The sequence below is a fragment of the Antrostomus carolinensis genome, unplaced genomic scaffold (assembly GCF_000700745.2).
Source record: "Antrostomus carolinensis isolate BGI_N321 unplaced genomic scaffold, ASM70074v2 scaffold8244, whole genome shotgun sequence".
Classification (NCBI taxonomy): Eukaryota; Metazoa; Chordata; class Aves; order Caprimulgiformes; family Caprimulgidae; genus Antrostomus; species Antrostomus carolinensis.
In genome coordinates this window covers 11,593-25,830 of record NW_010312757.1, presented here as the reverse complement: position 1 = coordinate 25,830, position 14,238 = coordinate 11,593, and the positions used below count along the sequence as shown (strand labels likewise).

Here is a 14,238-nt window from a genome sequence, read left to right as displayed (position 1 = left end):
TACTGTACTAAGTTATCTTTGTCATATCTCACAAATATGCACAGAAAAACTATCAACTGCAGAACAGTAACATTGCTTTCAGTCTATAGACAGCCTTAACACTAAAACTAATCCTCATTGCAGTTGCTCAGCAACTTAAGTATACCAGTACCAAATCTAATGGAAGCTAGCAGCTGTCATATCAAAAGAAATAAAGCAATATTCACACTTTTATACTGTCTGAAGATGATCTAGGAATTAAGTTGTGTTATATATAGTACAACCAGTTTCTGGCTTATGTATTATCAAGAAATCTACTAGTAGTTAAAAAAACTGGCTACAAAAGAGTCTTCAGAACAGAGCAGGCCTGGCTTTAAAAGTCACTGCAAATAGCACATTTTTAATACAGAAGGCCAAAACCAAAAGTAGTATTACATCTCACCTGTACCAGGTATTTTTGGCTTCCATACATTACATACTGAGGGGCAAGACTGTAGATCATGTAACTTGTATGAAGAACGATCAACAGCAGTATCATACAGAGAAACAAGAGTGCTTGAGGTCGAGTTTTCCCTCGTCTGATTTTATAAAGCTGAAAACAGAAAACATACAAATAAGATTTTTTTTTCCCCCTGAAGACATTTAAAATCCTTTTAAATTCAAGTAACAGCTTCAACTACATTGACAGAAGTGGGAGGCTGCTAAAATTATCCTCTGCCAACTTCATCCCAGCAAGTCAAAGCAAGTTTTCAGGTGTATTTGCCTGAATTTCAAGCATAACTATTTAACCAAATTAACTATTTTTTTATATTAATGATCCAGAACAGTTATAAACCAGTAGTTAGTAGCAAGATTTAAATGCTGTTGCCTATCACTGATAACAAACCATGCCTTGGTTTGCCAAAGAATATTGTGTCCTTGGTCAAGGTGAGGTGTCATCTAACACCACCTCTAATCAGATCTAGAAACAGAGGATGAGTTATGAGAGATGCTCTGAGAAGACTTGCACACCACAGGGTGGCATCTTTTCCACTTCACACAGCAGGGAACATAATCCTCACTGTTACTCTGTAGATGCCACTCTATTCTGTAATCTGCAAAGGCTCAACCTGAGTACCATATTAGGGTAAAGAAGCTGGCAGCTGAGAGGTACATGATGGAAGACCAAAAGCAACAGCCAATCTCAACTTATTTGCAAGGACTCAGGGTCACTGTTCACAATTTTGGAGTGTCACCATATAAAAGGGTGACAATATTAAGGGGAAAGTAGGCACAGAAGCCTGTAAACATTTAACCAAGCATAATAGGCATGAATGGCATACTGTTAGATATAAAGCTGCTTTTTCAAATACAGTAATATATTATTTGCATCATATTTAGATACGCTATAGCATCACTGTACTGTTTTATCTCTTATCAAGCTAGATAAACTTGCTTACCACATAAAAAAAGGAAGTCAGGTACTACCAACTGCATGCACATTTCAGATTTTGACCACAAAATTCACTAGTACTTCCAGTATATCAGAATCATATTGCTTTAACTTGGAAAAGTCAGAAGCTAAAGTGCCATTGATTAAAAGAGTCCGCTGATAGTATTGCTTATCAAACTAGAATATCAGTTTTAATCTGATAATTTAGAAAAACAGAACACCTTTCAAAAGCTGTAAAAACTGTACAATAGGCTTCTAACACTCATTAGACATACAGACAATGCTATTTACAACATCCAGTGTTTATGAGGTAGCATATAAATAATGAATATTTATTAAATGTATTCAATATCACATATTTGTTAAACATCTTATTGAGTATTATAACTAAACTCTTAAGTTATATTTACCCTTATCCAGAAGAACCATATACCCATATTTCGAATCCCTGCCATTGAAGTGAAGATAAAGTACATAACAATAGTTGTAATAAGAATATAATCAAGTGGAAAAACCTAAAACAAGAAGAACACAAGCAGTTAAAGACAAGAAAATGTTCAAATTAGAACACAAGCTCTTCTCCCCCTTAAATATGTAATTTCTAGCTATAGCATCTGAGGTAGTAAGAGTGCTTCCATTTAAAGGTTTCACACAGTTGGCTCCAAAAACAGCTAATATAGCCTGCTGCTAATAGAGCTTGTACAATCAGTTTAGGAAAGCATCTGAATACTTTTCTTCATTGAAAACTTGCCTTAGTTTTGAACTGTTACACATTTTTGGACCAAGAAATACTTAATTCCATTCCGAGAGCACATTTTAGGACTGTATAGACATTCTATTTGTGAATATTTCTGAACACATTTGCATGCAAAACTTGGTTTTTATATTCACATTAACAACAGCTTGAGAGAACAATGCTGCTGAACACTTCTCAGTAAACTTCAAGCTTAGGTGTACAATAGTTTTAGAAACCATGGAGAAGTAATGCATTGTGCCAACCCATTATACCAAGAAAGTGGAAAGAACTCAACTAGGGGAAAAAGTAAAGCACTAGGTTACATTAAGGCTTTTCTTTTTCATAGCTTACTCATGATGGATCACAAATTAATACATGGCCTTGTTGCCTTTCAATCCTACCAAAGTTAAATGTTTGTTCTTACGTAGAGTTTGTTTCAAAGACTAATGCATTACTATGCATTACAGAACATAATACGTCTCTCAAGTTGCAGTAAACATTAAAAAGTGAAAAAGTGCATTTACTTCACTTAAAGGGAATAAACTATCAAGTACACAAGCAACTAGAATACAGGTAGGGCATGGCAGAAAGTTGCTTTTATTCTGTGCATGGTAACTACAAGTGATGGCATTCTTCATTGCCACTATGTTATCACCAGATGAAAGTTAGTTTTGAGCACCACCTTCATCTAGCAACTGGCTTCCACCCACCCCCAGATTTTCATGTCAGTATCTAATAACTAAAAGATTGTTAACAAGGAAGTTGCTTTGCTTTTACATAACACACATCCAGACAATTTTGTTTTAATGAATTACTTGAGGAGAAGTATAGTTTGCCTTTTGACAGCTTACTAGAAAACAGAGATTAGAATCATAGAATGGTTTGGGTTGGAAGGGACCTTAAAGCTCCTCCAGTTCCAACCCCCCTGCCATCAGCAGGGACACCTTCCACTAGACCAGGTTGCTCAAAGCCTCATCCAGCCTAGCCTTCAACACTTCCAGGGAGGGGGCATCTACAACTTCCTTGGGCAACCTGTTCCAGTGTCTGCTTAGCATCTTTCCATATGCATATCATCATTTTTTTTACTTACTGTTTGAAGAACAGGTAACAGCATATTCAATGGATTGGTCAGATTAGTTCCTAAAATTATAAATCCTGAGTCGAAGCCAGCTGAATGCAGAGCTTTGTCCAGACTACAGTAATTAAGAAAAAGTGGGTAAGTACTATGGTTCTCCACTGCTTTGTCTTTAATTTAAAAGTGTAGCTCATAAAAAAGCTGGACTAAGCCCAGAGACTGGCAGCTTTTCTGTATCTATAGAGATACACACTTTGTTTTACCACAGTCACTGCACTTGTGCTATGAAAAGGTATATTGATTTATGCATCTTCTTGCTAATTTTAGCTTTTTCCTAGTTTGGATCATACAGTTTATTTGCCCAGGCTAAAAAATTAAAAATGACAACATTTAAGACCTCTAGTTAGTGTCAATCTGCACCAAAATCCACCAGATTTGTGGCTGCCTATATTGCTTTCAATGCTATGAAACAATGACAACTTAATGCACATCATAACGGATTACACGTGTCATTTACTGCAACAATTTAAGGACCTGTTACCCAGCCCAAGAAGTACCTACATGTGTTAAAATTCATCCAAGCAATCAGAATGCTTCTGTAGTCTGAATTAAAGTTCCTTAGCATATATGCTTAATTTCTCTGCTAAATCAGAACTGTTTTCAGCAGCACCCAGTCAATCAAGCTGAACCATGTCCTTTTTTGAATCTATCTTAGCACATTTTGTTCATCTTCAATATGTACTATTACAATGAGAAATACAGCTCTAGTTACAGAAATGTAGCATAGAAAAGTGGGCTGACTCTTGAAGCAAACCACCTCTGATTTTGATGTTAGAGCAGAAACTATGTAGTTTAAGTGGTTAAGAAAAATGCTGAAATGTACTTACTTTGACAAGAACAGAGAAACAGTGAAGAGCAGCGCCACAATGATGAAGAATACTCCCCACACAATCTAGAAGTAAAGATTTATTACAATTTAACTGAAAGTGCTAGCAGTTGATCCAGGAAGTGAAAAGTTATTTCAATAAAGGACTAAAGATCTTGGACCACCTCAGAGCTCACACACACTTGAAACAGTAACTTTTTGGTAAACACTGGAGAGAAGTGCTAATAAAATATGTATTCTGTTAAACAGGGTTTATGTCAAGCATTTTAAAAGTTGATAACCTAAGATAAGAACCACCTCTTCACCTGGTGGACACACTAAGCTCAGAACCAACCATTAAAGTTCATCCCATGCTACAGGGCAATTCAAAAGTCTAGCCATTAAGTCAAAAGAACATAGATGAGATGTTATATTCAATGAACACAGCATTGAGCAGAATGCACAACCTGTACTTGCTATATTAAATGGAAAACCTTAGCTATATACATGCGAATGGGCTTAATTAAGGGAAATTAGAGTTTGTTTCTCTTGGTCATATCTGTGTGCTCACCTTTCAATAGGAGGCAACCTGTGCAGAGCTTACAAGGAACATCTCTCCTTTCCTGAGTGAGAGCCCCCTTCTGTAGCACTACTCAGAAACACTCAATGACCAAATCATTTGGATGGAATGATATAAAACTCAAGTAAGCAGGCCCAAATACCAGGTCCACTTTTTTTCTTGCTTCTGCCTGCAAGTCCTCTCAGTTACTCATCAATATCAAGTATTTCAAAGCCATTTTCCAGGTCCAAGTTACAGAAAGGACAGATTTTCAAAGTATTTTGACACAAAGGTTTGTCACCTAGAAATTTATCTTTGAAATTATGTGACAACTTGAGAATGGACTGGGAAAAAATGCTTATAAATATTAAGGTAGTAGGAAAAATACTCCAGTTTCACAAAAAAATCTAACTAAGTGCTACTTAAATACTATTATTCTAAAACACCATCTATCCACAAGTGATTAAAACAAGAGGAGATTACTACAACCACATCACAACCACCAGAAAAAGGCCTCTCTTCTGGAGAAGGTTCTAAAGGAACTATGGTCAGTAGACAGGTACCCAATATCTCCTTCAGAATATGTCTGTCTTCTGAAGAGATGCATAACACTCTTAAAAGTAGATAAGTGGTTGAAAAAGCACTCCTTTTCCCATTTTAACCTCAACTCCAGTCCCATTAAATATGAGACTGAAAAGGCTAATAATAAAGACCTTTGTTCTTCCTTAGCTCACCCTGTATAGCTCACCTGCTATTAGGACTATTGAACCATAAGTGATTTGCAATTAACATCAACCTACACTTGCACGATTTCAGCGCATCAGTTGACTTAGGCCTTTCACAGAAGTTATCCTTGTGTTCTAACCTAGATTCTCATCCTACCTCAACTGATTACATACCAATTGACACCTCATTTCTAGTCTATTAAGTAGCACTTGGCCAACAATTAAGAGAATGCCAACACTCAGACTAGTAGCTGAGCTTACAATTTACAGAGCCTGTCTGAGCCTTATCAAGCGGTATCAACATGGTTTAAATTAAAAGCATGCCTCCAGTTGGGTATCACTTGGTATCTGAGTAAGAAAAAAAGTACTTCCCTTCCTTTCCCCTCACATCAAGCCTAAAATAGGCTAGAAAAATGCTGCAGCAGGAGCTATATACTCACAGTTGATTTTTGTCACCTATCGTAAAGGACAAATCTGTCATCTACAGTCTTATTGGAACACTACTGTACTGCTGTTTACTGGCTTTAAACCAACTAGAGTATCTTCAAAGATTCTAGATACACTTAACCATGAAAATTTAAATAGAATTTTGCTTTGTGTCACAACATAAATGAGAACGAATCCAAGACCCTGAGAACATGAATACAACACAAAGGAATTTAGTAAGGTCATTACAAAAAAAGAAAAGGCAGCCCTATATCCATATTAAGAGAAGTCTAAATTTCAGTGCAAAAAAATCTTCTTTCCTACTCCCTAGCTCTTCTGAAAGCAGCACCTCAATGAAACCACAGTTCAAGCTCTGTTACCTCCACTACAGTCAGTTTGAACTGCTCTGTTGCCAGGTCATTTCCTCATATCCCTCAGCTACAAAGCACAGACCCCATACCCACCTGTACTCAAATCATTTGATAAAGACAGGTTTCAGAGCTGCTGCCTTGCATCTACATGACCTCTAAGTGTCTGCTTGGGTGTCTACAAGCTAGTATGCATACAAGTAACCACCAAAAAAGCTGTGAACTATGCTTTTATACAAGACTGCAGATATTACAAAAACAGTAAGTTCAAATAATACCTAATAATAAGTCACAAGCTGGTAAATCTTTTCTGACATTATTCATGTTCTGCTGCATCATTTTTCCCTGGCTCCTCCCTTCAACTTCCTAAACATTCTCTTGACCCCTGCATCATCCTTGTTTGAGTTATTCAGAGAGCTCTTTGCCTCCTATCCCTGCTCCCAGATCTCAGTCAAGCTAAACTGTTTAATTTATGGATAATTCCAAAGTGTTACTAAGATAGTAATGGAATACAGAACTTAAATTATTCTGAGAAGGAATGACCACATGATCCACAAATTTACATGGTACTGCCTTAAAAAGCCTCAAAATTAACTTCTAAAAATTGTTAATATTTGCTCCTCCAAAAAGCTAAAAGAATACTCACCTGCCCAATTGTTCCTACAGTGGTACTCATGCACCAACAAAAACCAAAACTGTGAATCTGCTTAGGACAGCTATTCCATGACTTTGAACCAACATTGAAACAACACAAAAATTTAAAGTAGCGGTCATCTTCTCAGGGCTGGTATCCATTAACAGAGTAAAGAAAACTGGTGGCACATTATTGAAGAGTTACACTGACCAAGAAGCAAAGCTGGATTCCTCATGGGAAACACTTACTATTTGTGTTGGGTTTACATGGCAAGGTTTTGGTAGCAGTGGGGGGTATAGGGTTGTCCTCTCTGAGGAGAGACGGGAGGCTGCCCCGTGCTGGACACTGCCATTTCCAGCTGGCTCAAACTGACCCATTGCTGGTCAAAGTTGAGCCCGTCAGCCAAGGAGGTGGCCCCTCTAGGAAAACATATCTAAGAAAGGGGAAAATATCAGACAGTAGAGAGGAGCAAGAGGAAAGAGTGAGAAACAGCCTTGTAGGCACCAAGCACTAAGAATGAAGATGTGCTGCTCTAGGCAATGGAGCAGACATCTTTCTCTAGCCCATTAAGAGGCCCATCCATGCTGGAGCAGATAACCACATTCAGCCTCTGAAGAGCCACACACCAGAACAAGTGGGTATTTTCTGAAGGAAGTTGCAGTCTACAGAGATCCCACATGCTGAAAAAGGTTCTTCTGACAGGAACCACAGCCCATGGAGTAGATCTGCCCTGGAATATGGACAGAAGTGTGAGGAAGAAGCAGGAGCAGAGGTGTTATGAACTGATGGCAACTCCCTATTCCCCATTCCCACTGTGCCACTCCAGAGTCAGAACTAAAGGAGTGAAGTTGAGCCTGGGAAATAGTGGAAGGCAACAAGCTATTTTAAACTGTCTTTGTTTTTTACCATTCAAACCAATTTTAACTGTCAATTTTCCTCAACTCGGTTCTGACCATGACAGTAACTGGTAAGTGATTGCCTGATCAGAACCCACACATTTTTCTCCATCTTATTTCCTCCCCCATTCTGTTGATGGGGAACAAGAGAGCAGCTAGGTGGGCATTTGGCAGCCAGCAAATTCAACCCACTGTGCTATCACATAACATGGCCTACTTTCCAGGAAGATTCAGGTAACCTGGTTAAAAATGATTGTTAAATGAAGAAAAACACTTGAAGTTATCGCTATGTAAACTTAGGACATGAAATATTAACATCTCTTGCTTGTCATGCTGCCAATTTCCCTGATGCAGAAGATGCAGCTGTGAACACAGGAAGAAAGCCTGTCAGTATAGCCACACCACCTCTTTGAGGCAACTAGACTACTACAGTTTGCACTAGCTAACACTGTCACCAGAGTTATCTAAGCAATTGCCTACAGTTTCCTCTCTTTCAGGTCTCTCCAGAGAAGTAGGGTGAGAGGAGGAAAGAAAGAAATCAAAAGCCCTTTAAAAAACAAAAACAAAAAACCCCCCAAAATTACCCTAGCCCTCTATCCTCAAGACAGCATTAACTGTACCTATGCTTCTCTGAAGGCCTTCAGGAACAGGTGGAGAGACTGATGCATCTATACAAAGTCCTCATTATCCTTAAGATTAGACAGGAGAACAGTTTAACTCTCCCTTGCTAGAGTTCAAGTGTACCACTCTCTATTTATCAAGAGTACACTGTTCTCTATAGTACCTTTCCTGTACTTGGACTGATACCAATGCCTTTAACTCCCTGCTTAAGCTAAGCCACATGAGCATGCTCTGTTCACATCAGTCTCAATCTTCAAAATGGAGCACTTCATTTTCTTATATTACCCCCCTTAGGCATTTCTTCAGTTGGTTCATAATTGTTTTGGAGTACCCCACTAAAAAACAATGCAGTACTCCAAACTTACAGTTGTTGAGTAGGCTTCCATGTTGCACAACCTATAGTCTTGTTCATATATTGAGCAAACAACTATTTGCTCTGGAGGTCTGGGGTTTTCCCCCCCCCCCAAACAGTTCTTATGCCTATCCCTAGGGTATACCACATCTCTATTGCTGCTGAGAGTATCAGACGAAAGTGTGAGAAACCATAATTAAGAAAGGAGAAGCAGTAGATTTTCTATCTATAGGAAAGGTTACATTTTGTAGAAAGAAATTAGACTAGTTTTGACATTACTTGACAACCCCATGCTGACCATTACTCATTTCCTTGGGATCTTCCAGGTGTGTTGCTCTTGACTAAATTGAAAAATTAACAGCTTCATCTTTGATTTTGATTTAGCTTTGAGTAAAACAAGCATTCTCAAAATTTACTCTTCTCCACACATTCTTGAACAGTAATGTAGAAGTTGTGATAAAGATAAAAGTGTTGTAAAAGCAACAAGCAAAGCTCCAAGATACATTCTGCACTTCTACATTGATCAGAAGTATTACACTTGGACAGTAAAAGATTTTCTTCTTTTCATGAAAGCCACTAACTGAACAATTGACAAGTTATAAATGGGTAGACAACTCAAATGTTATTAAAGTAACAGTAAAACAGTCCTGTAAGAGTTAAGATGTTATTAATTAAGTGATGTACATTATCACCTTCACAGGACTGTTTAAGGAAAAGTCAAAGTCAACAAGTAACATGCTTCACAGCACAACCCTATTCTAAGTGAAAATCTGTCAGGAAATACTATCCACCTGCAACTTCCCTTTAGTCTGGCATTCTCAAGTCAACAGTTCACAGTGACTGACACAGTTACTGAGAGGAAAGAAAAAGCATTCAAACCACAAGAACAAAGAGACATTGGAACACCATCCTGACCACGATAATCTGTAAGTAACCGATCACATTGTACACTAGCCTATGAGAAGACAATGAACTATTAAAGTCCTAAAACAAGAGATACAGCCAATGCATTTATCAAAGTTAAGGTTAATGTGAAAAGTTAAGAAAACTACATAAGCTATTTGGAATCCAAGGCAGCATCCAAACTGTTAAAGTGAATAGTTCGAGACATTTGTCCTTTAAATCAAAGGGCTAAGTCTAGATTTTCAATGTATCACAGGAAGATAACTCTTGTAAGAATTTTATACCAAAAGCTTTTGTTCAACTGCGATTTCAGCCCCTTTCCATTGGTACTCAGCATTAACAGTAGCAATGATAGAGGAAATTGCTTATAGCCCCCATCCCCTCAGCTTTTCAAAGTGCAGGCTACGGGTTAAAATAATGCTAAAATTTCTTCCTACATCTAGTTGGCAAAAAATACTTTATATAGCAATACTGTTCTATAAAAGTACTGGTTTTTAGAACAAGGTATCTACTAAAATTAAAGTCCTAAGATCAAAAAGAGACCAAGATCAAAGCTTTACCCCAGTAACAGTTTCCTTTGCACTGGCTAAGTATCAATATGTAGCTAGCTTATTATTGATTAAGTAATTCTTGGAAAGATGCTCATTCCAAATACATATATTCTCAAAGTATCTCTCACTTCTGCTGGCTACATTTAATTTAGATTAAAGTAAGCTACCTAACAGCTACGGAATTCTTTCTCTTCTCTTTTTCACATGCCTGAGAAAAGATGATATATGGAGATTTTCTATGACAGTGGCACTAGAGTAGATCAGTTAGAACTTTCTCCTTTTTAATCTTAGTCATATTTTAGGCAAAGTAAAAGGTTTTCTAAGTGCTCAAACACAGCTTGCTATAGGGCTGTTATTGCATAGCATAATAACTAAGCAGTTGATATTCAGGATGATAACTGATAAACTGGACCTATGGTTTATATGGGAAGAAGAAAGCTGGAAGTCATTCCAATTTAAGTCTCAAAAAAAAAAAAATCCAGAAAATTTTTTACCTTTAGAGGTCTGATAGCTTCACAGAACTTTGTCCACCAGCTTTTCTCAATAGACTCCAGATGCCTCTCTCTTCTTCGAAGTGTCCTTAGTCTCTCTTCTAGTTGTTGTACAGTCCGTCTATCCCTTGATGACAGAGGTCGACCATCTCTACACTGGTTACCAAAAACAGTGCAAGAGATCAAGGGACATTGAATCAAGGAAATAGACTTGACATATAGTTTAATGAGTTACAACTCTGAAGATTTAGTAGTATATGATTCACACTGTTTCTATGCATAGTAAGACAACAAAATGCAGAAGTTACAAGCTGCAAGAAAGGGAATTCCCATTAGGTGACAGAACAACACTCTTCACAATGAGTATGGTCAAATTTTCCACAGGGTGTGCAGTCTCCATGGCTAGAATGCTTAAAATGCCCAGATGTGATCTGAATAGCTTGATCTAACCTGAAAGGGGTCCTTGCTTTGTGTAGAGGGTAGAATCTGATGATATTCAGAGGTCCCTTCTAATCAAATTCCATGACTAAGCCAATATATTAAGCTTGGCATCTGTATTTTCTTTACAGCATTCCACTACAGATACTCAGCTATGTTTCTTGCTCTTGTAAGTATAAGATGACCTGCTGCTCTAAGAATTAACCTTACAGAAATCCAAACAGGCACCATTACCTCAAGAATTAGTTGAGTGCACCAGAAAACATAATCAAACAATTAAGAAGGTACTGAGCCTCTAAATACTAAGCAGGCACCATTGCACCCTGTTGTAAATTGAGTAACACATCTTTAAATCTCAGTTATACACTAATAAGCAAAAGCAAGCAACAAAGTAGGCATTGTAACTGAATCAAAATTGTTTCTAACACTGATGCTACTGTATAACACTGAACCTTAGATTAAAAAAAATTCTTATAGTTTTAGTACACCTGCCACTATATATTTTTAATTTTGAAGTTTCCTATTCTTTTTTTTTTTGTCTTATTTTAAAAGAGCCTTCCTGCAAATAGTGAAACACTTCACACTAAGTGAATTTAAAGCAAGTTTATTTCAGATACATTTCTCAAAAAGTTTACAAGACTAAAACCACATTCTAGGCACGTGTAACAAACTGGAGATCACAACGTACTTTTAACAGGAGCATATATTCTCCATACTCTGTATAGCACCCCAGTGACTTGAAAAAGACTTTTTGAAAACACTCCAAGCTCCCAAGCTGCAAGTCCAAGCTTTGATGATTTAAGACTAATGAAATAAATCTAATAGGTGTACTAATAGCAGAAGACCATACTACGTACTGAATCTTCCCATTAGACTAAATAGCATACTTTCATACTTCACTGTACATTACCCTCAGTAACACTTTCTTCATGACCATGCAAATGTGACTGAAGAACTAAGATTTCAATTATACACTGAATCAGAATCCTAGCCATACTCCATAAACAAAGGAAAATTAGTTTATACGAATGGTCACGTTAAAATATAGACATAACTTAGACTTTCTACTTTTTGATCCTATTTGTTAGCTAGATCAAACAACACAACCAGTTGCTTGAAAACTCTCATAATCTGACATAGTCTTCTGCAATAAGCAATGCTCTATTTTTCAGGGATTTCTCATTTTTCTTCTATTGATTTCAGTAATACAAACCACTTTGCTGCAGTACTACTCTGTACAAAACCAAAACTTTACAATTTAAACTGGAGGAGAGTACTTTTCAGGTTTGATTATGCAACAAGATTTCTAGAACATTGAAGGTGCCCACACTGTGTATTAAAGTAAGACTGTCAAAACTGTTTCAACACTGCTATCACAGAGCATACAACAGCACAGATAGACTGCCAGGATGAACATGATGCATCTTAATGCCCCCTCCCCTCACTGAGGGCTGTGAAAACACTGGTCAAACCATTACCTGAAATGGGTTGGAAAAAGGGTGAGATATTATCCCTAGCATATTTTAAGTAAAGGAGAATCTTATCCTCCTTAACCTTGTGCTATTCAGTTGTGTCCTGCTTGTATTAGGCATAGCGTTTCAGGGAGCTGTAGAACCATCATGGGTTTGTAAGTTAACATCCTAGGAATGTTTAGGATTCAGAAGAGATTTCCATATGTATGCTTTTCATAAAGAAATGACTTATAACAGCAAGGTACATTAACTGGGAAGCAAGAATATCTAGGGCTGCTATTTATTCATAAAGATGATTAATAGTTTGATGAATCTCACTCATGACAGCTCCACGTGACAAGTATCCAGTGTTGACTACTACACCAAGTATCAACAAATTGGATGCCATATCTGGTAGAAGACTAAGTGAGAATATTCTTAACTTTTACAAAGTATCTCTTCCACATATCCAAGCAAGATTGGAGTAGTTTGAGTTAGCTTATCAGCATCATTATTAGCTATGCAGAAATAACTACTGCTGCAGGACTGATAAAGAAAACTTGATATCTTCTATAGAAGTGACCACATTGGTTACAAATAACAGCAAGCTAGTCACTTCTGACTTGCTATTCTTTCTCGAACAAACACTCTCTACAAAATGACCATCAACTAGTAAGCAAGCAAAAAAAAAAATCATCAAGAAAGTACAAACAGTAAAGACCATACCTTTGATTTAATCCTTAATAAATGTTGCTCCACTTCTTCAATATCTTCAGTGTTCTCTAAACGTTCATAAGCTGCACTGGTAGTTCCCTTAATCAGGTTCAGAGGCAAAGCTGACATACCATAAGCCTAAATAAAAAAAGAAACATACATACTCAAATTTTCTAACATACATTTTCATCTGATAGAGCTAAAACATACAGCAGCCTTAAGGTATCACTGATGGTTTTCTCCTCTTCCTCCTTCCACACACGGTTACTAAGGCAATCAAATCTTTTCATTTTTTTGAGCAAAACATAACAAACATGCTATGCAGATTCCAGTGTCCCACATTATTCCAACAGTACTCAAACATCTCAATCACAGACAATAGCATATGTTAAAATTTCATATAAGCATAGCCAACTGACGATTTAACAAGTTAGCCTTTGGGGTTTTTGTTAAGTTGTTTAGCTTCCCAAAACCTTAATTTTCCCATTTTAGATCATAATCAAAACATTGTGTAATACAGGAATTCTAGATATTGAATTTAAATACTTTCAGAAACAAAGTATGTACAATTTCTTTGTAGCCAGTAGTCTTCAACTTTCTACATAATTTCATTTTAGAAGTACATTATTTACTAAAAAAATTTATGCAGTAAAAAGCCACAGCAGAAGCTAGGTGAACACCTAAACTGTTACATTCAAAGATTGCTTAAATACCCATTCACATTCATAAATTTTGCTGGCATTTTGTTGGTTATAAATCCTGAACCATCCCAAGTGTTTGCCAGCTTCTACATCAACACTATATGCCCAGATTTTTTCCAATGCTGAGTCTGTAAGCCTTCCACTAACATTAGAAACAAATACGTAAGGGGAGGAAAGCAAGAAAATGCCACTATTTCCTCCCTGCTCCTCTGCGACTCAGATCTGGACCAAGGTCAGAAGTTTCTCCAAGCAGTTTAGAGACATTAGCCACAGGGTTTTATCTTAGTGTGGGCGGGAGGCTGTTTGTGACAGGATGTTCTT

At 37.2% G+C, this 14,238-nt stretch overlaps 1 protein-coding gene across 1 annotated transcript; it reads right to left on the bottom strand.

Annotated features, from left to right (window-relative positions):
• Positions 1-379: 379 nt before the first annotated feature.
• LMBRD1 (LMBR1 domain containing 1) lies at positions 380-13,506 on the bottom strand. The gene is made up of 7 exons (XM_010167097.2): positions 13,399-13,506; positions 13,229-13,354; positions 10,617-10,769; positions 4,110-4,174; positions 3,238-3,340; positions 1,822-1,926; positions 380-571 (listed from the first exon to the last, which is right to left on the bottom strand). Exons 1-7 carry the CDS (start codon positions 13,504-13,506, stop codon positions 380-382), a joined length of 852 nt encoding a protein of 283 aa, XP_010165399.2.
• Positions 13,507-14,238: the final 732 nt, after the last annotated feature.

Excerpts from the sequence above, each read along its gene's own strand:
- LMBRD1 (XM_010167097.2), bottom strand. The coding sequence starts at position 13,506 with ATGAAAAGATTTGATTGCCTTAGTAACCGTGTGTGGAAGGAGGAAGAG. Across the intron at positions 4,175-10,616 it reads AAGCTATCAGACCTCTAAAG|ATTGTGTGGGGAGTATTCTT; the intron begins GTAAAAAATTTT and ends CTTTACTTCTAG. Across the intron at positions 572-1,821 it reads TATGGTTCTTCTGGATAAGG|CTTTATAAAATCAGACGAGG; the intron begins GTAAATATAACT and ends TTCTGTTTTCAG.